The sequence below is a fragment of the Pelodiscus sinensis genome, chromosome 22 (assembly GCF_049634645.1).
Source record: "Pelodiscus sinensis isolate JC-2024 chromosome 22, ASM4963464v1, whole genome shotgun sequence".
Classification (NCBI taxonomy): Eukaryota; Metazoa; Chordata; order Testudines; family Trionychidae; genus Pelodiscus; species Pelodiscus sinensis.
The window spans coordinates 3,266,396-3,289,312 of record NC_134732.1 but is presented as its reverse complement, the minus strand read 5'-3'; the positions used below and the strand labels follow the sequence as shown (position 1 = coordinate 3,289,312).

The 22,917-nt window shown below is 46.2% G+C and overlaps 1 protein-coding gene across 1 annotated transcript; it reads left to right on the top strand.

The window, feature by feature from the left end:
- Positions 1-1,074: 1,074 nt before the first annotated feature.
- On the top strand, positions 1,075-22,676 carry LOC102449739 (ficolin-2-like). Its single transcript, XM_075905280.1, has 10 exons — positions 1,075-2,289; positions 6,943-7,056; positions 7,304-7,357; positions 7,953-7,988; positions 9,209-9,244; positions 9,880-9,915; positions 10,440-10,567; positions 11,819-11,948; positions 17,119-17,253; positions 18,600-22,676. Exons 1-10 carry the CDS (start codon positions 2,208-2,210, stop codon positions 18,845-18,847), a joined length of 999 nt encoding a protein of 332 aa, XP_075761395.1. The 5' UTR covers positions 1,075-2,207; the 3' UTR covers positions 18,848-22,676.
- Positions 22,677-22,917: the final 241 nt, after the last annotated feature.

Below are 22,917 nucleotides of genomic sequence, written 5' to 3'. Positions count from 1 at the left end.
GATGGTGTCAACAAACCTTGGTACTCCACAGAGTTGTGAAAAGTAAGGGGAGTTGATGGTAGAAACTCTCCCATTAACTTCCTGTAGTGGGGTTGCTGCAGAAATTCGACTTAAGGTATGTCTACGCTCTTCGCGTAGCTGGAGTTGTGTATCTTAAGTCAATTTTCTCCCCCAGTGTAGACCAGGCCTGAATGTTTATAGTGCAGCTTTTAGCCCATAGCATAAGCTCTGAGTCCAAGCCAGATCTGGGCCAGCCGCAACCACGCTGCAGGTTTTTTACTGCAGCGTAGACATTCCTTTTGGATGACATTTTTTTCAAGTGCTAAACGACATAGGATCTTAGGCCCGATTGTCAAAAGGATTTGGGAGCCTAAAGCTCATTGATATTCACTTTTCAAAATGGGCTTTAGACTCCTCCATCAATCAGACACTTTTGAATATTCCCCCCCCCCCCACACACACACACAATAGTGTTTGTGAATGCGCATTACGTCAAAGCAGCTCAGACATTTCTGGGGCAGCTCATGCCGGTTTCAATCCCACAGGTGTAGTGTGGGGGGAGGTGAAAACTGAGGTAGGAACTTTCCATTGTCTTTTTGGAGGGGAGGGGCTACATGCCAGTTTAACTCTAACTTTAGTAAAGAATTGTCTTAATGAGCAACCTGTGCTAGTGTCAACAAGGCCAAGGAACAAGGAGAGCTCAGAAGTGTCTTCCTTTCACTAACAGGTTAATAAAAGATATTCCCTCACATGCCACATTTCTCTCAGATTCTGGGACCAATTCAGCTGCAACAACACTGCAAAGAACATTTGTAAAACTCCTGGAACTTTAAGACGCTGTTTGCTGCTGCCCTTCTTTCCCCCTCCCCTCCACGCTGAGTTCCACAATGTTTCATTGTTCTGTCTCGCCCTGGGGATAAATACTGCGATCACATTTCAGAGACGCCCCGTCCATTCAGACGCTATCTCCAGCCCTTGGGAAGTGAGGCTTCCTCTTGTAAACCAGGCAGATTAATATTTATATGAGTCGCTCTGTGCCTCCCTCCCTTTCTGTCCTGCTAAATCTATTTGTGTCTTTTAGCATGAAGCAGAAAGAAAGGAACCAGTGCTCTTAGTGCCATGATACTCTTACGGCTCTTAACAATAAAACAAACATCCCTGAAAATTCAATCCATGCCAATGCCATGACTGAGACCCTCCCTGAGGGAGCAGAGCCAGGTAACGTAAGAGCAGCAAATGGGTGGCTGTCACAGCACCTTGCTACAGGAGAGACCTGGGTTCCAGAGAACCCCCAGAACACCTGATCTTGGACCAATGAAGGCTGAGCATATGGCAGAGCCAGTGCACTGGTCTTCTGGAGTAAGGCGGGACTGGTGGGGAGGAAAAGGTATCAACTGCCCTGTTCTGAAGCTCTCTGCCCGGCAGTCGGTTTGAGAAGATGGAGGACTGGAGTTGGCAGCAGTGGAGTTAGTGGTAGAAGGCTGTTTGTGGGCTTACGTTAAAGGCCCTCATCTTCCTATGGGGTCTCTGCTGATTTCAGTGGTCTTGGGCTCCAGTCCTAAAACAAATGGACTGTCCAGTGGGAAGAATGGGAACATCACGAGGGTTAATGCCTCCCTGGATCGTGCTCGCAGACCAGGGTGGTGGCCTGATGTTAGGACCTGAACCGAGCAGAGTATGGGACAGAGAGCGAGAGCGCGCGTGTCACTGAAATTATGCAAATGCTCAGCACGTGGACATTGCTGCTGCTTTTTAAAGGGCAAAAGATTTGAAGGTGGTAACCCCTCACCCAGGACCTCCTGCAGGAAGGAGACTGGGCTGAGACATATTTAGCTCCTCCATTGTTGATCAGTTCCTCAGAGTTTTGCTCCTAATAACTCTCCGCGCCTGCCGTCCTATGCTCAGGGCAAACCCTCCCTCTCCCGACTCTGCAAAGGGAAGCCAGGACAAAGGAACCAGAGGGCCACAGGAGGTTGTGTGTTAAAAAGTGTCAACCCTTCGAAAGTGGCGACACTTCCTGTGCAATGATCTCATCAGAGGGAACCGTAAGAATGTGGAGACTGGGCGAGGAGATGAGAGGTCAGAGGTGGAGCCTAATATTGTAATTCGTGTTGCCTGGAAAAGTCTCCTCACTCTGAAATACTAAAGCTGAGGAGAGGGTGGGGAGAAGACAAGTGGAGCTGCCATTGCAGAGACCAGTACCAGCCATGGGGAGAGCTGCCCACCGACCCCTCGTCGCCTTACTCTGCCTAGCAGCCGTGGTGTGTGAGGCTGAGGACTCCTGCCCAGGTGAGTGAGGGACAAGCTGTTACCTTTTAGCAGGGGGAGCTGACTAGCTATTTGCAGCAGTTTCTCTCCACTTTGGGTTCCTAAGCAGAGGGGGAGGGATAGCTCGGTGGTTTGAGCATTGGCCTGCTACACCCAGGCTTGTGAGTTCAATCCTTGAGGGGGCCATTTAAGAAGCTGGGGCAAATCTGTCAGGGATGGTACTTGGTCCTGCTGTAAGGGCAGGGGTCTGGACTCACAAGGTCCCTTCCAGCTCTATGAGATAGGGATATCTCCATACTAAGTGCCTCTGTAGACCAGCCAGCAGAGAAGTCATGAAAAGGAGACAGTGGGGCAAGGATTCCAGTGTAGTTCATCCCACGGGATGTCCCAGAAATACTCAGAGGAGAGGTGAGGTACAGTCACAGCCTCCACACCCCAGAGAGCTGCAGGGGAAGGATGCTTCTCTGCAATGTCACACCCCTTTTCCCCCATGCACCTCAGTAGCATGACTCTGGCTGCTGTACTTGACTGTTTGTGGGAAGGGGATGCTGAAGTGGGGGGTTAGTGCTGATGGAAAATTCACTAGGTCCCAAACAGAACATGTTGCAGGGAGCTCCTGCCCCTCCCCCCTCGGTTCCATTCCCTCATGATCCCAGAGTCAGGGGCTCTAATCCCATGGAGCATGTAGAGAGGATTTCTGAGGAAGAGCAGGGAGCATGTGATAGGCCAAAGTAGGAGAACAACTAGCCTGGAATAGGGAGGAACCTGACGCATCAGGCTCACTTCATTGCTTCTATCTTCTCCCCATTATTATTGGACTCTTCTCTGGGCTGTGGCAGACTGGGGGCAGTGGGAGACAAGGCTAAAATTCCCAGTTACTGAGAGGGAACCTGACAAGATGCCTCTTCTCAAAATGGGACCATCTCCGAAATCATCCCAAGCTACTGTGATTGGCTGATTAATTATCCTCATGAAACCAAGCTCTTTCTTACGTGCCAGTCCCCACAAAGCCAAGCTGTGGGCTACACAACACTGTCCTCGTTCCTTTACCTCTGTAGCTAGAGATTTGCAGTTAAGGTGGAATGTAGACTGAGGGGAGAAACATTGCAATCCTAATGCACATACATAACACAGTCACCTTTTATATCAGGGTTCCATTTTAAGCCACTAATAAATGATCAACATGTTTTAATACAGGTTTTATAGATGGTTAAAAAGTCCATTAAGTCCATGGAGTATGCACTGCAGCTTATAATGAAAATAGGCATGATTATTTACTGTAATAAACCTGTTCCTAAAACATCTATAACATCTAGTGATGTGTTTAGGACCATCTCTAACACTTAGTATTTGTGTTTGTAATGCGCTTATAACATCTATTCAACATTTATAAATGGCACCTTAGTACAATGTGTGCATCAAAAGATACTATTTGGTTACAGGCTCATATACTCTGTGTACACATAGCTGGGAAACCTGGGTTTTTTTTTCTTCTTTCATACAGACTTGCATCTGTTGAGCTATTTGGTGGTTAGTTTTTATTACATATTCAAGCTGCTATAAACCAACAGGAACTATGAATTTCAGAGGTGACGCTGTTAATCTTCAATCCATTCTATTGTTCCACCGACTTTTAGTTCAGAAAGCATATCCTAGTGTTCAGGACTTGGAATTTTTAACATATTATATAGATTGAAATGAGCTCTCTTAATGAACATTCTTGTATAAACTTACTTCCTAGATCTGTACTTCTCAGCCAGGGATATGCATATTCCTGGGGCTACACAGAGTCTTTCAGGAGGTACCTCAACTCCTCTAAGCATTTGCCTAGTTTTACAACAGGCTACATAAAAAGTATTTGCAATGTTAGTACAAACTAAACATTCATACAGACAATGACTTATTCATACTGTTCCATACATTATACACTGAAATGTAAGTACAATATTTATATTCCAATCGATCTATTTTATAATTCTATGGTAAATGAGATAGCAATTTTTCAATGTTGTGATGCTTTTGAATTTTTATGTCTGAGTTTGTAAGCAAATTATTTCTAAGTGAAATGTGGGGGTACAGATGACTAATCAGACTCCTGCAAGTGGTGCAGAGTCTGAAAGCACAGAGAACCACTGTCCTAGATCACCTTCTTTATGGCTTTCAGTATGTAAAAAACCTAAAAGCTATGGTAAGAAAAGATTAGAGTAGCTAACCTGTATGTTACAACACTTGCACAAACATTGAAAACAGGGAAATGAACAGTAAAGCTCTCAGCAAACAGTCTCCAAGCAGAATCCCAGATGCAAAACATGCTTCTCATGCATAACATTTCTTATGTGTTGCAATGTTAGACATTTCTGCTTGAAGGAGATTGATGTCTTTTCTGTTCATTTCTCTGCTTTCAGTATTTGCATAAGTGATGTCCTGGATGGCTTTGTAATAGTAACCGTCTCTGCAGGTATATCAACACACACACACACACACACACACACACACACACACACACACGCTGCGTCTAGATTGGCATGATATTCCGGAAATGCTTTTAATGGAAAAATTTTCCGTTAAAAGCATTTTCGGAACAGAGCGTCTAGATTGGCACGGATACTTTTGCGCGAAAGCACTTTTTGCAGAAAAGCGTCCGTGCCACTCTAGACACGCTTTTCTGCAAAAAAGCCCTGATCTCCATTTTCACTATCGGGGCTTTTTTGCGGAAAACAAATCTGAGCTGTCTACACTGGCCCTTTTGTGCAAAAGCTTTGTGCAAAAGGGACTTTTGCCTGAATGGGAGCAGAATAGTATTTCCGCAAGAAGCACTGATTTCTTACAGTAGGAAGTCAGTGCTTTTGCGGAAATTGAAGCGGCCAATGTAGACAGCTGGCAAGTTTTTCTGGAAAAGCGGCTGATTTTCCAGAAAAACTGGCCAGTCTAGACACAGCCAGAGAGTTAGAAACACATAGAATTTACTGACAGCTTGTAATTTTAATATTGTTGCAAATGCATCACAACAGTCTTCACCGTTTTGGCTATATGTTCTGGTGTAAATTATCAAAGCTGCATTGAAGTCAGTTTGCCAGTTTACACCATCTGAAGAGCTGATCCTTTGCCTCTTCCTTTCCTGCAGCCTTGTTTTGAAACCTGTTATTCACACAACAGAGTGTCTTAGTAACACAGTACTGTGTGAAAAATGTGCCATGTTTGACTAGGATATGATCTGTGAAATTAAGGATGAACTCTTCTTTAGTCCGTGCAGGTGTCGTGAACATCCCAGTCCCACATCCCCTTCCTCATCTTTGCTAGAGGGACAAAAGTTTTTTTTTTTTAAACTTTTCCCTAAGGACCAACTTTTAAATAATTGCAACTGAAACCAATAGACATCTCAGAAGCTCTATGCTGCGCTCAGAGTTAGTGCTGTGAATTTGGGGTGAGGAATGACAGGACACGTGTGACGGGGTGTGGTCCCAAAAGACCCCCTGGGTGTCAGGCCACCGACACTCGCCTTCTTGCTCTCTGGAGCTCCCCTCCACCCTGTCCTGGTGGGCCAGATTTTCTGGTCTTCCCCAGACAAGACATAGAGCTGGGGTAACAGCTGAATGCAGTTCTAGGAGCACGACACTCAGGAAACCAACCCCCAAAAGGGATCAACCCCCCCCAAATAAAGCCTTAGAGGGGGAGCCATGTTAGTCTGTAACTGAAAAAACTTAAAAAACAACTAATAGTCTTGCAGCATCGTAGGGAATGACTAGACTACACAGTTTTTCTGGGATACTGGAGGTATCCCGGAAGAACTATTTCACATCCAAGGAATGCATTTGCTCTTCCGCTTTTTTTGAATACAGAAGCCCCTGTATTCCTTGTTCCATGAGGAATAAGGAGACTTCAGAAAGAGAGTTTTTTCCAACATTTGGCCCAGTCTAGGTGGGCCAAATGTTGGAAAAGCCTCTTGTGACAAAAGAATCGGAAAAAGCTATGCAAAATACGGAGCACATTTTGCATAGCTTTTTCTGAAAAAAACCCAGTGTAGTCTAGATATAGCCTTAGAGACTAACAAAACACGTAGCTGGGATCATGAGCTTTTGTAGGCACAAACCCACTTCTTCAGATGACTGGAGTATGGAGTCCAGGGCACAAACAAATAACAGAGAAAGTGAGGGGATGAGGAGGGAAAGAGAAGGAAAAACTGATCAATTAGAGTATCCTCATTTAGTCCCTAAGGTGCTGCAGGAGTATTCTTTGTTTCCAAATAAATCTGTCTTTCTGTATGTGAAAGTTTTACACAATGAAAGTTCATTCAGGTAAGTCCCGTGTATAATGAAAGGAGGATATGGACATTGACCCCTCCCCCCCAATTAACAATTATTTACACAGGGTTGGATTGTGAACAAAAGTGTCTTTGCTAAGTACAAACAGTAGAATTTAAGTAGTTGCAAATGAAAATAGAGAGATGAAAGTAAGTTACAAAAATTAAAATGAAAAGAAAATGCACAGCTAGTTCTAATGCACTAAAGCTTATGATGAACAGTGCTTGGCCCTAAAAGCTGTGCATACTTCAGGCATCTCCAGTTGTCTTTCTTCCTGAGCCAGCTGAAGACAAAGGGACGGATGCTTCCATTGCTTACATCGATTTTCTGTGTCTCCCGTGGCTCTTATATTTTATCATTGTATTGTCTCCAGAGGTTAAAGTGGTGGGTCTTGGTGGTAATGAGAAGCTCGCGATTCTGCAAGGATGTCCTGGAGCTGCCGGTGCCGCAGGTCCCAAAGGAGAACCCGGCGCTACAGGAATGAGAGGTGAGCTCCTCGGCACTGCGTGAGACTCAGTGCGGGACCGCGCAGGTGCAAACCTTATCCTGCACGGAATTGACATGTTCTTTTGTGAGATACTCTCCAGACGGAAAACTGGCTTGGCCTGCTAGCTTTGGCCTTTTGCCTTACCTGAGGATTCAGTCAGCAAGGGTAGAACTGGGAGCTTCAGTGTGTTCTGAGTTCTTCTGTTTGAATATTTATAAAATATTGAAATTACTTCTGGTGTTTGTAGGAGAAAAGGGATCTCAGGGGAGCCCTGGGAAGATGGGACCACCTGGAGAGAGAGGTAAAGTAATCAAAAGGCTAAGTACATTTGTTTAACTAGCATCAAGTAATTTTTCATATTTGAATTTTCCTTTGATGAAACATTTAATTCTCCCTCTCCCCCATCTCTCTCTCTCTTGATATAGAGCAAGCACTGAATTAAATGTCGGCCTCTCTTTGGTTTGGGACTCTCTCCCAAACCATTTCTGATTGGCTAAGAATGCATCTGTTATCCCTAGTGTTCACCAGAGTATTCCCAGCCACTGGCTGATTTGTAAAATGCTTGCTACAGGCATCAGTAATTCATGGAGAGGAATCACAAACCATAGTTTCCACCCCCAGAACAGCTGGCTGAAATCTTTTCATGTGAGAGTCAGGACTGAAGAACTTCTGATGTGAATTCCTGCAGGCCTAGTAAGTAGTTTAGTCAATACTAGCAGTGATCTAAATATTCATGGATAGCAAATAGAGTCCATTGCGTGAACACTAGTTACACTGGGAGTCATTTTTCACAAACAAATTCACTGCTCTGTGATTCCAGTAGTCACCTAGTTCTTAGGCCACTCAAACCTGAGCTCTCACTGGAATTGCTACATCTTTGCTCACTTTTTTACTAGGATTGAAGGGGGACATTGGTGGTGTTGGTCTGAAAGGTAAGAGTCCTCTAATAATTCTTACTTGCTGAGTTACCCACCTGTGTTTAATATATGGAGATATACAATCTTATAGAGCTGGAAGGGACCTTGAGAGGTCATCAAGTCCAGTCTCTTCCCCTCCCAGTAGGACCAAGTATCATCCCTGACCAATTTCCCCTAGATCCCTAAATGGCCCCTCTCAAGGATTGAACTCACAGCCCTGGGTTTAGGAGGCTAATGTGCAAACCACTGAGCTATCCCACCCCTTGAGTGTTGTGTGTTGTTTGTTGTTCTCCTCCATAGTGCTAGAGATGGAGTCTGTAGAGAAGCAGTTGTGACATGGCAAGAGATTTTCCAAAGAGCTCTTCACCCAATGGGTCTCAGAGTCAGTGCACTTACTGTGTGGTTGCCTCATCTCAAAAACATCTCTTGGCAATGGAAAAGGTTCAAAAAAGGCAACCAAAACGAGTAGGGGGTTGTAACGGGTGCCATATGAAGAGAGCTTAAAAAGACTGGACTTTTCAGCATGGAAAAGAGTGCACTGGGGGTGGGGGGTGCGTGATGAGGTCTATAACATCATGACTGATGTGGAGAAAGAGAATAAGGAAAAGTTATTTACTTGTTCCTGTAATATAAGAACATGGGGTCATCAAATGAAATTACTAGGTAGCAGGCTTAAAACAAACCAAAGGAAGTACTACTTCACACAATGCAGAGTCAAGCTGTGGAACTCCTCGCTGGAATCAGTTGTGAGGGCCAGGACTTTAACAGGGTTCAAAAAAGAACTAGATACATTCATGGAGGTTAGATCCATCAATGACTCAGCCAGGATAGGTAGGAATCGTTTCCTTCGCCTCTGTTTGTCAGAGGCTGGTAATGGTGACAGGAGAGGGATCACTTGATGATTCCCGGTTCTGTTCACTCCCTTTGGGACATCTGGCCTTGGCCACTGTCAGAAGACAGGACACTGGGCCAGATGGACCGTTGGTCTGACCCAGTACGGCTGTTCTTATCTTCTCATTGTTTTGGTCTCCTTTGAAAATTCCAGCCTTCACTTCAAAAGTAAATCCAACCCCAACATCCACCGTTGCCCCCATTCACCTCTCATTTGTACCCGTTCAAACCAGAGGAAGTCAGTGAGGAAAAAAGGAGTCTGATACCGCCATGGAATTGGTAACAAATGCTGGGACGAGCCCCTCAGCGTGGCTATGTAATGATTTGTTCCTGTGTGTTTTTAGGAGACAAAGGAGACATTGGAGTGCCTGGAACGATAAGTAAGAACAGCTACTCTGTTTATGGCAAGAGTATCATTTGATTTCATTTTCAAAGCATTACACTCGAACCTCACTGCAATTTTTCAGAGTGAAATTTGTTTGCACAGAAAGCTGTCCCCAATGACCTTGTAGCTGATGAGCTATGCAAGAGAGAGAAAACTTGACTTCCGCCATTAGGGATGACCATGAGTGTCCCATTTGCATTGGAATTTGGATCCAGAATTGATCTCCCCTGAATGTTTGGGGAGGCTCAGATCATGGCCAATGTGTAAAATTGTGCTTCTTCTGATTAGTGCAGAGGGAACTAAAGGGATAAAAGTGATTGCACATTCTGCAATGGCCTTAATGTTCCCCAGCTTGTGAAATACGTTAGGGAGGGCGCAACTGAATGTTATTTTATGGGTGGGCTTGTGGAAATAAAATCTGTGGTTGGACTGAATTTAGGAAACTGATTTTTTTCTGGGAAAGGATTTGTCTCCATTTACTAGTAGCGGGGATCAGAGATGTGTGACGATGCTTTACTGCCTCTTAACTCATGATACCTACACCCCTTGTGGCTAGAGCAGGAGTTTAGGGAACATATTGTTTTTTTCCTGGTTTCAAGCTCTCTCCCTTGTGCTTTCCTTCCTGAACAGCCGAGAAGGAGCTGGAGGATGTACACTGTGAGACAGGTGAGTGTTTGCTAGAATCACATGACATGAGCTGTCAACTCATCCTATTCAAAGGCCCGGGAGCTCAGTTCACAGTGTAGAGAGACAGTTGGAGGTGCTTGCAATTCATTTTGATTTCTGTAGCAAGTACTGTAATTGTCACCTGGTTCTGCTACATTAGCATTTACATGAGGTTCGGTTATACCAGAAACTACTGATTGTAATACACGGCAGGTAATCTTGTAAGATGGGCTAATGACTAACAGCCCCTGTGTATCCTTGTGTCCCATACCATGTGAAATCTGAAGGAGAATGCACACTCTTGCTGAACTTTCATTGGGAATGCACACTCTTGCTCCTGTCTTTTCAAATTGTACTCGCGACTCAGGAAAGTTGGCTAAAAAGAAATCCTGTACTCTAGAACTTGGAAACTCACCAGACAACTATTTGAAATTCCTAGCTCCTTGTAAAGGGATCCGCGCTGCTTCTGTAATTATCCATTGCAGCAAAATTAATTGATAACATTAAATTACTTTCCTATCCAGGAGCAAAGAACTGCAAGGAGTTGCTAGCCAGAGGGAACATCATGAGCGGCTGGTACACCATCTACCCCCACGACTGTAACGCCCTGACCGTGCTGTGTGACATGGACACAGACGGAGGTGGATGGATAGTAAGTGAGAACAAAGCCAATGCAAATTGCTGATGGATTCCACAGGGAGTAGGATGAAGCCAAGGCTTTACTCAAACAAGTCAGTTCCTAGAAAGGTCATCAACCCTTTGTAACCCGTGTGGAAAATGAAAATCTATTTCTTTCGGCTGTCCCAGCGATGCATGTTCTCTAGGAGCAGGACTTCAGACAGAAATTCCCCAACTTGTTGATGTGTTTAAGATAAAATTGAAGCTGAACTGGAAGCTGGTTTAGTTCTGTCCCCTGAGAACCTGGGGAAAAGGAGGTGCACAAATTGAGGAAAAAGGTGAGGGGCTGATAGGGCTAAGGGGGTGAGATCTGACAGATTCTGGTTACTTTGTATCCAATACCTATAGTACTGCAAAAGGAAAATCCCATAGCTCGTCATGTTAAATGGGTTGAAAGGGAAAAAAGAGAGAAAATATGATGTGCAATTCAGAGGAATTCTGTTTCACAAGGCTTTCACTATTTCAGAATTTGGTTTATTTCCCAATGCAACCTGAACATTTGGAAATTCCCCAAAAGAAAAGTCTAATTTTTAAAATTTTGGCTCAATCAAAATCATTTCATTGAGATAATATCAGCACAAATGTGTCATTGAGGTTTTGACTTTTGTTTATATTATATAATACCACATTTTGATGCTCCCACTATGATTTTCTGAAGCATTTCAGTTTCAGTGGAACTGTATTTTCTGACCAGCTCTTCCTAGCATTTTATTCTTTCAATTTCCCTGTTAAAACTATCAACACAGCAGTGGGAGGATTTCCCTTTTTGCTGTTCAGGCACCAGCTGCTCAGAAGGTTTCACTTGCCCATCTGGAGCGTGGCTGGGGACAAGCTCCTTATTGATCATTTTTGTCTGCTGTCTCGTGTCATACACTTTTCGCTTTTCCTTAGCTTTCCCGTATAGAAGAAGTGACCTTTTATTTGTTCATTGCTTTACGTTTGTATTGATGGAGTCGATGCAGAAGTACTGGGCGAGATTCTGTGTCCTGTGTATTGACTTTAACATCCATGAATCTATTACAGTCTCTATCTACTATCAGTTCTCAAAACAAAAATGAAAATAAAACTAGTAAATAAATACCAATTTGAGCTTTCACGTATATCCCGCAAGGCAGAGTAGAAATGTGACTAGTTGAATAGTGCTTGTTGATGCTTTTAATCCTGCTTTGTAACTTGGCTTTGGTCAGGAAAGAAACTAAAGTGCATCCTTTTCATGTCTCCACAGGTTTTCCAGAGGCGGGTGGATGGTTCAGTGGACTTTTTCCGAGACTGGAATTCATACAAGAAAGGTTTTGGCAGCTACCTGACAGAATTCTGGCTAGGGAATGACAATATTCACCTACTAACGTCTTTTGGTAACTATATAACAAGCATCGTGTGTGCTTTTCCCCACCAAGTTCGCTTTCTACCTGATTGTAGAGTGATCTCTTTGTAGCTTTTACTAGACTCTTGGGCAGGGAAATAGGCCCCACAGTCGCAAGCCCTTCCCTCAGCCAACCTCTTCTTCCTGGTCTTGTAAATGGCCACTTTGGCCATAGCCAGGAGGGGGTTAACAAGAAGGTCCCACGACTTTGTCGGGCCATAGACGGGGTGTGCGATAATCAACAGGAGAGGGGAGAAATGCAGCCAGAACCTTCAGACGAGATTCCGGAGGAGCTGAAAAAGGGGCTGCCACCTGGTGCATTCGAGATAAACGTGCACCAGAGTGTCCCTCACGCCACAGAAGGGGCAAGTGTCAGGAACAGGAGTGAACCGCAGAAGTACACGGCTGCGCTCACAGGACCATGGAGGATTCTCCAGCTAATATCCCCGGTGGGCCGTGGAACCAAGGTGAAGTAGAAACTGGCACACTGGGGCTCCCCAGTCACTATTGGTGGCAAGAGTCCTACCATTTGGTATCTGGGCGGGACACGAGGATGTGGAAGTGAAGAGTGTGGAGCTCGAGCGTGTGCAAGTGGCTTTTTGGGGAGGTTGCCACAATCCAGTGGAGGGTAAACAATTTCCTCTTCTCGGAGTAATCAGGGCTGGGCCTTATGCTGTATAATCAGGCAGGCACTTGGGGCCAATTAAGAGCTTTCTGGAAGCAGCAGGCTAATCCGAGCACCTGTGACCCATTCAGGCCTGCTGGGGCTAGTGTGTGTGAGAGAGAGAGAGAGAGAGAACTGAGGAACTGTGGGAAGCAGAGGAGGAGCAGGACTTGACTTGCTGAGGTACCAGAGGAAAGGGCCTGGGAGGGATCCTTTGGGGAAGTGGCCCAGGGAAATAGCTGCCAGACTGGGAGTAAAAGTAACCTTGTCCGTTGCTGGGCTGGAACCTGGAGCAGTAGGCGTTCCCCCAAACCTCCCCACACCACTACAGAGTGTCCCCTGAGAGGGAAGACCAGGACTAGGGAGGGGGTTTTACCCCAAACTGTGAACTAGCCTGTGAGGAGTATGACTCAGGCTGTGAGCCCTGCCTCTGGTAAAGAGAAAGAGGCCGAGTGGAGGGTCCCAGCGAGCCTCTGAGGCAAACACAGTCCGCCAGGAGCGCAGGGCCCACGGAGCACGGTCAGGGCTTTGCCACGGACGTGCTACTCATCCGGCAGAGAGGAATATGCAGACTTATTTTTCCCCAGATGCTTCACTTAATACGTTTAACAACTACAAAAAGATAGATTGTAGGTGCTTACAGAGATGGGAGACAGAGCAAAGCAGATTAGCTAGTAAATTAACAAAAACGCGAGCTGAACGTCACAGACTAGAAGGAAAGGCGTTGAAATCACAACCTCTCCCCCTTACTGATGATGCAGCACAAGCAGGCTAAGGGGTTCTCAAGGCGCAAGCTGCACTTGCCTTGCTGCGGGGGGTCTGCGCCCGCATTTCAAGTCTTTTTCTTTAGGAGCCTCTCGTGTTCAGCTGTGGGGCAGTGAAGAGCGAACAATGATGTCACTACCGGCCTTACCTAGCTTTAGCGGAGGGTAGGGTTGCCAGATGGTTTCAACAAAAATACTGGACACACTTGACGTGACCACAGTCTACACTACATCTTATTTAGAAAATACCGGACATTTCTCTTTTCTCATTTGTATTTTCTCAATTTGTGTCCCAAACAGAAAGCTCAAATACTGGACTGTCTGGTTCAAACCCGGACACCGAGCAACCCTAGCAGCGGTCGGAAACCCTTTGTTCCAAAAACAGTCCCCAGCCCAGTTTGTTGAAAAATACAAGTACCCAAAATGGTGTTCAGAGTCATGTGGTTTGGTCACATGCCCTTGCAGAGTCATAGCAGCCATTACGTACACACAGGCCGTCTGGAGGGTTCTCAGGACGGTTTATTGGGGGTAGGATAGTCTTCTCTTCAGATTTGTTGTATTTCCTAAAGGCCCATAACCCTGAACGGGCCCTTCACAACTGTCCGAGCCGGAAGCATTTTGCCTAGTGGGTGTCACCCTGGTGTAATTACATTGAAATACAGGTACATCGTTAATATTCATAACTTTAGATACAAAAATGATACACACATAATGATACATGCATACAGATACGATAAATCCTTCTCAGAAAATTATAACACTTCCAAAGACCCCTCTCATGGCCAATTTTATACAGAATGCATCGTAATTACGCCATAATCATATAATAATATTCCTGTGGTGAATACGGGGCATAGTGTCACAGTGGCTGCCATCCCATAATTGTTAAGGTGCACTATTAATTCTGTGCAAGGTGGCAAGATGTTTATTGCTGGTAAGAGTGGACATGCATGTTCCAAAAAGGGTCCTTTTGTGAAATCTCATTTGGGCCAGTGAACCAGTGTAGTTCTGGTGAGTCCAGGCAAAGGCTGGCAAATGTCAAAGGCTGGCAAATCAAATAGCAAATATTCCTTACCAGAAATTAATCTCTTCTCCCACTTATGAGACACAGAGGGGACTGGCTGGCCAAATTCCAGAACATGGGGAACAGAAAAACTGTTCTGTTTATGCCCCTCTTGTTTGGGTGTGGATGGCTGGTCCCAAATTAAGGAAGGGCATGTGCCCAGAGACTGCTGGGTTCTCTAACTTTGGAAAACAAGCACTCCAAGAAGAATGCAGGAAATGTAGAAAAGATTTTGTTTTGCAAAATCTGTGCCTCCTGAGCTGTGTTCCCTGGAAGGGGTGTGCATGTGTATCCCACACGCCATGGGCTACATCTACACTGCAGGCTTCTTGCGCAAGAATAGCCATGTTTGCACAAAAACTTGCAGAGTGTCTACACTGCACACATGTTCTTGCACAAGAAAATTTACAGTAAAGCGTCAGGACAGAGGGCTTCTTGTGCAAGAGTTATTCCTCTCCCCACAAGGAATAAGTCCTTTTGCGCAAGAGCTCTTGCATAAGAAGGCAGTGTGGACAGGCAACAGGGGTTTCTTGTGCAAGAAACCCCTATAGCTAAAATAGTCATCACAGCTTTCTTGTGCAAGAGCGCGTCCACACTGCTAGGGATGCTCTTGCGCAAAAGCACGTGGCAGTGTGGATGCACTCTTGCACAAGACCTTTTGCACAAGAACTCTTGCACAAAACAGTTCTTGTGCAAGAAGCCTGCAGTGTAGACGTAGCCTTAGTGTGGTTCACTGGTCAATGCAGTGCCACCTAGACCACAGCAACGGCGAAGATCAAGAGACCTCTACAGCCGGGGCTGGGAGCCAGCTGGCTTTGAGCTCAGAGAGTAGTGGCTCCTATACTAAGCTGCAGAGGTCCCAGGTTCAAATCTGCCTTGTAGCAGTTACACATGCATGGCTGTGCATGAGGGTCACTTGCTGCGCAACTCACTAGCAGCCTGTGTTCTGGTGCCTTTCCCCTGCCTTGCCCAGGAGGGACCTCCTGGTAGCTGTGAAGGAGATGGGGGCTGAAGTGCTGATGTCAGGTGTCCCCCTGCCATTGTACCTCATGGGGGGGACATACATAGCTTGGTTTAGGGAAGAAGTCTGAGCTGGTGCAGTCTGAATGGTAAGTGACGGCCTGCGTTTCTTAGAGGCAGTGTGCTGTTTCTGAGATTTCCCTAGCACACAGAGTTTCTCCAACCCCCTCTCCCTCTGCCCATAAACACCATCCCCACAGTTGGGGGGAAGACATCAGAGTTAAGGAACAGAGAGAGACAGCACATAGAGGATTTTTCAGAAACTTACCCCAGCTGCAGCCAGCACACATAGGGGCTGCGTCTAGACTGGCATGATTCTCCGCAAATGCTTTTAACGGAAAAGTTTTCCGTTAAAAGCATTTGCGGAAAAGAGCGTCTAGATTGGCACGGACGCTTTTCCGCAAAAGCACTTTTTGCGGAAAAGCATCCATGGCCAATCCAGACACGCTTTTGCGCAAAAAAGCCCCTATCGCCATTTTCGCCATCGGGGCATTTTTGCGTAAAACAAATCTGAGCTGTCTGCACTGGCCCTTTTGCGCAAAAGTTTTTCGGAAAAAGACTTTTGCCCGAACAGGAGCAGCATAGTATTTCCGCAAAAACACTGACAATCTTACATGAGATCGTCAGTGCTTTTGCGGAAATTCAAGCGGCCAGTGTAGACAGCTGGCAAGTTTTTCCGCAAAAGCAGATGATTTTGCGGAAAAACTTGCCAGTCTAGACACAGCCAGTATATCTACATTTGCACCCTCTTTTGAGAGAGGGATGCAAATGAAGACATTTGAAATTGCAAATGAAGCCGGGATTTAAATACCCTGCGCTTCATTTGCATAATTGTGTTATAGCGCTATTTCAAAATACAAAACGCGGTGTAGATGCGGTTATTTTGGGAGAACACCCTTCTTCCGAAATAACCCTTATTCCTCATAAAATGAGGTTTAACAGTTATTTCGGAAGAAGGGTCATTTCTCTTGCATTTAAATTTAATTAGTTGAGTAGTGAGTTCTAAAATTCCTAGCCTGTCCTGGTTGGAGTAACTATCCTTATGGTAACAATCTTTTAAAAATATATATATTAAATCTAGGCTATTTGTTTGTACTGGTGGTGCACAACAGCACATGTGATAGTGCACATAACAACATGTATTCTACACGAGGATGGAAAAAATTAGTGGAAACACTGCACCTCAGATCTTTCTTTCCAGCTGCCTCTCCCCTTCCTCTGTCCCTCCCCCAGTGAGCTGATCAATCTGTTTTTCAACACATTAGCAACACACCTTAAAACGTCATTATTGATCTGCAACTATGAGCTACTGGAACTCTTGCTCAGCATCTAGTATTCAGTCATGCTTACCCAGGGAATGTTCCGAGGATTTCTTTATTGTTGCTCCTAGTTTTTCGTGCACTGATGGTTTTAAGAAGTAGATGTAGCAAAGGCAAGAGGTACAGCTTACCAGTCCAAGCTGGGTTAGGCAATCATTCCAGAGGAAAGAAGGAAGTTTTGAAGTCAGAGCTTAAGTCGGAGGGCACTGCCAATTAACGGAAAGAACTGAAAAGCTGTGCTGGTTCTGCCGTACAAAAACCCCTCCAGCAGAGGCAAATTGTGGATGGACTCCAATGAGCTATTTTCTTTCTTTCCAATTTATTTGCATTAGGAGTTAATGAACTTCGCGTTGACCTCACCGATTTTGAGAACAACCACGGGTTTGCCAAGTACTCGTCATTCAAAATTTTAGGAGAGACTGAAAATTACAAGCTGATTCTTGGCAGTTTCCTTCTGGGTACTTCAGGTAAGGGCTGCGCCTGGTCTCCACATTTCATAGCACAGAGAAATGCTCCCATGCCATTGGGTGGGCCAGAGTCCCACCGCAGAAGTAAATTACACGTCTCATCTGCAACAACGCTGCCATTTCCTGCGGCCAAATCTGCACGTTATTGCCCATCCCTACTCAGGCCTTATCCAGACAAACTCCCATTAACGTCACTTGGTATTTTACCTGAGGCAGCAGGGCAGAGTCAGGAGCTCAGACTGTGGTCCAGGTAAAATGCAGGTGAGCTTCATTACAGAGGGATCAAGTTATTCAGAGAAAATCAGAGCAAATCTGAATCTTTGCCATAAACTCAAACGGATCCTGAATGGAGCCTTTGAGGTTAGAGAGGGCTTCTTTTGCTGCATTTCTCATGCTCTTGAATCGCTGGACACCCAGCTAACGCTGAGACCGGGGCAGAAAGAAAGAGCAATCTTACACAGGAGTGTCTCTGGGAGTAAAGCTGTCTGGAAAAGGAAACGTTCATTGAATGCGACGTTCCAGGTTGCTGACATTTTGTTTCTTATTGAAATGCAACAGGGATATAGTGGCATTTCTGGGGAAACCACACAGTCTTATTTGGCATGCCCCTACCAGCCTTTTTGCTGTTTATATTGGTCCTCACCCTATGGTTTGATGTGAGTCTATTTTTCAGGGCTCCTGGGTATAATCCTCAGGTTCTAAATGGATTCTCCACTCATCCCATCCTTCCTCAAAATAATATGGCCATAGTCCTGCTGGGTTTGCAGCAATCAGCGGGCACGACCTTGACGTGCTTGTACTGTTCTCGTTTGATAGTCCGGTAACCCTTGGAGGCCCGACATGAGAGTGGGTTCTATTGTGCTATCAGGTAGTCGGAGCTGCACACAGTAAAGGAAGCAGCAGTCTAAATAGACAAGACAGGGATCTGAGTAAGGAAGAATGTTTATTTCAGTGTACAGTTAAGGAGCTGACGTTTAGAGCCATTTTCACAGAGGCTTAAGGGATCCAACTCCTGCAGACGTTCTAGCGACTTGTCCAAGGTTACCCTGGAGATTTGTGACAAACCTGGATAGGAATCCAGAAATGCTAAGTCCAGGACTTGGGCGCAGCTGTTCTTGGAATCCTGGCACCTCAGGAGAGCCATAGGTCCCATGTTACCCAGCACCTGTCGGATCAGGACCCGGGATGGAAGTGGTTATATTGAGCTTCAGACTCTGTTGTACAGTTCAAGGGCTCCCGAGTGCCCCAGCGAAGGGGGGACTAGAGAGCACAACTCCAGGAGTGAGAGACATGGAGCTAACGTCCCGAGACCTGCCCTAAAGAGGGATTTCATTTCCTCCCCACAGGGGACTCGTTAACGGGCCACAATAACATGCTGTTCTCCACTAAAGACCGGCAGCAAGACCCTGGTTCAAACAAATGTGCCACAACCTACAAGGGAGCCTGGTGGTATTCGAGCTGCCACACGTCCAACCTGAATGGGATGTACTGGCTGGGGGCGCACAGCAGCTTTGCAGACGGCGTCAACTGGCACACGGGCAAAGGGTACAACTACTCCTACAAACGGTCCGAAATGAAATTCAGGCCTGTTTAGCCCAGCAGACGGGCAGGCGCATGTGTTCACGTGGAAGTGATCACGTCACTGGAGTAAATGTATGTTCTGTGCCACTACTTTATACCAGTAATTCTGGGTCTCTTCCCCCTCTCCTTAAGATTGCTGCTTTTTGCTGGCCCCTCAATTCCTGTTGCATGCAAGCTCACATTGCCTGCCAGCAGAGGTTTTTCCAGGTTCTCGAATGGCTGTACAGGGTGTGGCGAGACAGAGTTATGGACCACCCGGTATGAGAACACCTGGGCTCCTTCCCAATGCCTGCTCTGCATTGCTGATCATTTGGAGAACGAAATAAAAATTTCTTTGTAATGCAAACAAGGCTGCACTTTCCAGATAATTAGGATTGCCGTAGGAATGTACTGCTGAGCCGGTTTCTGTGTGCAGGTCCCATCCTGCAATCCTATGGGACAGTCTTGCGGAGGAGCCTCCGTGGGGGTGGGAAAAAGAGGGAGGGGCATGCTGTGTTGTTGGCCAGGTTTCTGAAGGTATTTGGATGCCTGGGAGGTAGGGGTGTCAGTTCCTGGCCCGGAGTGACTAGGCGCACAAGTTCCATTTGTGCTACTAAATCGCTCGGGGTCAGTTTACGCTGCACGAAAAGATCCAAGTCTCAGAGCCCAAGTCAGCAGGGGTCAGGCTGCAGGGCTCACCACAGCCTGTTGCACTTGGCTTGGAGCCTGATCGGGGACCCTCTCCCCATGCACCGTTTCAGGGCCCAGGATCCAGCCTAGGGCTAAGTGACGTAGGAGCCTGAGCCCCATTTTCAAAAAGATTTAGGTTCTTAGGTGCCTGGGTCCCATTCACATTCCCTTTTGACAATGGCCCTTAGGCTCCTCGGGCACTTTTGAAAATCCCGCCCCCCCCCCATAATGGTGTTCATGGAGGTACAATACAGCAGGGCAGCTCAGACACCTCTGGGGCAGCTCACGGCGGTGTCCAGCCCCAGGTGGAGGGCAGGCAGGGAGGCAGAGTGAAAGGGGACTTAGGGGCCTTCAGTTTGCTTTCTTCGTTGTGGAGCTGCATGTCTAAGTAAAACTAATAAAACGCTGCTCGAAATAGCAACTTTGCTAGGCTCACCCAGGCCATGTGGTGCTTTTTCTTTGGCTTTCCGTGTGTTACACTTTGTTTCACAGTCAAGATCCTGCCCCTGCTGCGCAGAAGTCGCAGCCCTGTCTGATGTCCTCCAGATGAGACTGCCGCTTTTTAAAATCGAGAGTGTCAAGGTGGGTGGCCTTCTACTGGACTAACGTCTGTTTGTGATAGAGCCAATCTCTCGAGCTGCACAGCTCTTCTTCAGGAAGAGGCTCTTTTGCTGACAGAGGTCAACCAGAGGTATTCCCTCACCCACTGCATGTCTCATGTTCTGGGACCAATTCAGCTGCAACAGCACAGCTAAGAACATTTGTAAAACTCCTGGAAATTAAGACACGCTGAGTTCCACAATGTTTCATTGTTCTGTCTCGCCCTGGGGATAAATACTGCGATCACATTCCAGAGAGGCCACGTCCATTCAGACGCTATCTCCAGCCCTTGGGAAGTGAAGCTTCCTCTTGTAATCCAGGCAGATTAATATTTATATGAGTCGCTCTGTGCCTCCCTCCCTTTGGGTGCGTCTAGACTACAGGGTTTTGTCGACAAAAGTGGACTTTTGTCGACAAAACTATACCTGCGTCTACACTGCTGCTGAGTTCTGTCAACATAACGTCAACAGAACTCAGCAGTTTTGTTGATGGCGGTAAACCTCATTCTACAAGGAATAACGCCTTTTGTCGACAGAGTTCTGTTGACAGGAGGCGTTATTGCAGCTACATTGTCCTTTGTGTCTACACTCTCATGTCGACAAAGCGGCTTGCTTTGTTGACAGAACTGGATGTAGTCTAGATGCTCTTTGTCGACAGAAGCTTTGTCGACAGTATCTGCTAGTCGACGGAGCCTTGTAGTCTAGATACACCCTTTCTGTCCTGCTAAATCTATTGGTGTCTCCTAGCAGTAAGTGGAAAGAAAGGAATGTGGGGAGTAGCCAGTGCTCTTACTGCTGTGTTAAGACTCTTATGGCTATTAACAAGAAAACAAACATCCCTGAAAACTCGATCCGTGCCAATACCTTTACTGAGATCCTCTCTCGAGGGAGCAGAGCCAGGTAATGTAAGAACAGCAGAGGGGTAGTTGTCACAGCACCTTGCTACAGAAGAGCCCTGGGTTCCAGAAAACACCTGATCTTGGACCAATGAAGGCTGAGCATGTAGCAGAGCCAATGCACTGGTCTTTTGGAGTAAGGTGGGACTGGTGTGGAGGAAAAGGTATCCTGTTCTGAAGCTCTCTGCCCGGCAGTCGGTTTGAGAAGATGGAGGACTGGAGTCAGCAGCAGGTAGGGATGGAGTTAGTGGAAGAAGGCAGCTCTGATCACAGAGAGATGGACCTAGGCTGAGCATAGTTCCCGGAGAAGAGGTTCCGTTGATAGGGACCCAAGGAGAGACTGGAAGAGACCGATTGGGATACATCCCAACAGGCACTTTATGGTGTCCATATGGAGCAGGCTCTGGCCAAGGCTGAGTGTTGGCTCAGAGGGCTCAGCCACCTCCTAGCCCCTGTGTGCTCTGCTCCAGCATAGCTAGCTGACAACCGTGGACAACCTGCCGTCCAGCTCCAGAGAGCTGGCTAGTTGCATAGTGGTAGGTCTCCTTACCGTGTCCACCAGTTAATTTGCTTTAAGAGAAAACCCAGTCGTTTCCTAATGCTGCTTCTCCGCCTGTGCCAGTGCTCTGGTTGTTCCAGGGCTGTGTCATGTCATGTACAGCAGTGTGATGGGTTGCACGATTGTCATGAGAAAGCCAGGGGGCCAGAGACTGTCTCTGTACTGAAATGTGGTTCTTACTATGAAAAAATGTGGGGAGCCCTTCTTGAGGTGCGTGCTCTAGACTAAGAAGAACATGAAACCTCCCTGAAAGAGAAAGCTTTGTTCCTCCTTTGTTCACCAAGACCTCCCAGCTGAGGGTAGGCAGGATGTCAGGCAGACTTCTTGCAGCGCAAGGTTCGGTACACACAAACCAGAATGTTAGAGAAAAGAAACTGCCCCCCAGTAAAAAAGTTTGGCCAGGCTGCTCTTGACTCCTTGAGAGAAATCGGCCGCACCCTTCCTGCATACCATTGCCTTTAGAAAAGGGGAAGGTGTGAAAAGGGGAAAATAGCCTGACTCTCCCACCTGTCACCTTGGCGTGAGAACTGCGGGGCTTACCTGGTCGCATGAAACCTGCACAGTTTCGGCCCAACCCCTGGGACACCGACCCCCCCACTTGGTGACCAATGGGCCATATATGGTAATATGCAAGCGCAGGAAAGCGATGTGCAGATTTTGGGATAAATACCCAGGGCACAGTTCGCTCTAGGAGGTCTTCGCAACACACACACCACCATGCGTGTGCCTTCTCGTATACTTCAAAGCGCTGCCGGCCTGATCAACCGACCAGCCATCTCCCCCGACTCTCGGGCGTAACCAAGGCCTTCTCAACCAAACCGATATCTGTGAAATGTTCCGTGTGCTGTGTAAGTTGGTATGTAGGATTTGATTTTTTCTTGTTGTACAAGCTTAGTGTTGTAGTTGTTTGTGGGTAGTACATAAGAGTTTGTAGTTATCACCGTTATTTTATTACTGTAGCTGGATATTTTAAGATTAGAGACTATTCCCCTTGCCATTCCCATCCCTATATCTCTGACACGTTTTACTAGAAACCATAGAATAAATATAATAAATACTGTAAATTCATTATTAACATGGTCTATTAAAATCTTAGAATAAATACTATTAATTCACCACTGTCATAAATAAATAATTTTTATTTGATAAAACTGTCCACCTGGTTCTGTCCTTCCCCCCTTGGGTATTCATCATCGGACCTGTGATTCTCGCGACAACTGTCTCTGTACTGAAATGTGGTTCTTACTATGAAAAAATGTGGGGAGCCCTTGAGGTGCCTGCTCTTGACTAACAAGAACATGAAACCTCCCTGAAAGAGAAAGCTTTGTTCCTCCTTTGTTCACCGAGACCTCCCGGCTGA

Bases quoted from the DNA above. Each gene is read 5' to 3' on its own strand.
- LOC102449739 (XM_075905280.1), top strand. From the start codon at position 2,208: ATGGGGAGAGCTGCCCACCGACCCCTCGTCGCCTTACTCTGCCTAGCA. The intron at 7,057-7,303 runs GTGAGCTCCTCG...TGGTGTTTGTAG, and splicing joins CGGCGCTACAGGAATGAGAG to GAGAAAAGGGATCTCAGGGG. The intron at 9,245-9,879 runs GTAAGAACAGCT...CTTCCTGAACAG, and splicing joins TGGAGTGCCTGGAACGATAA to CCGAGAAGGAGCTGGAGGAT.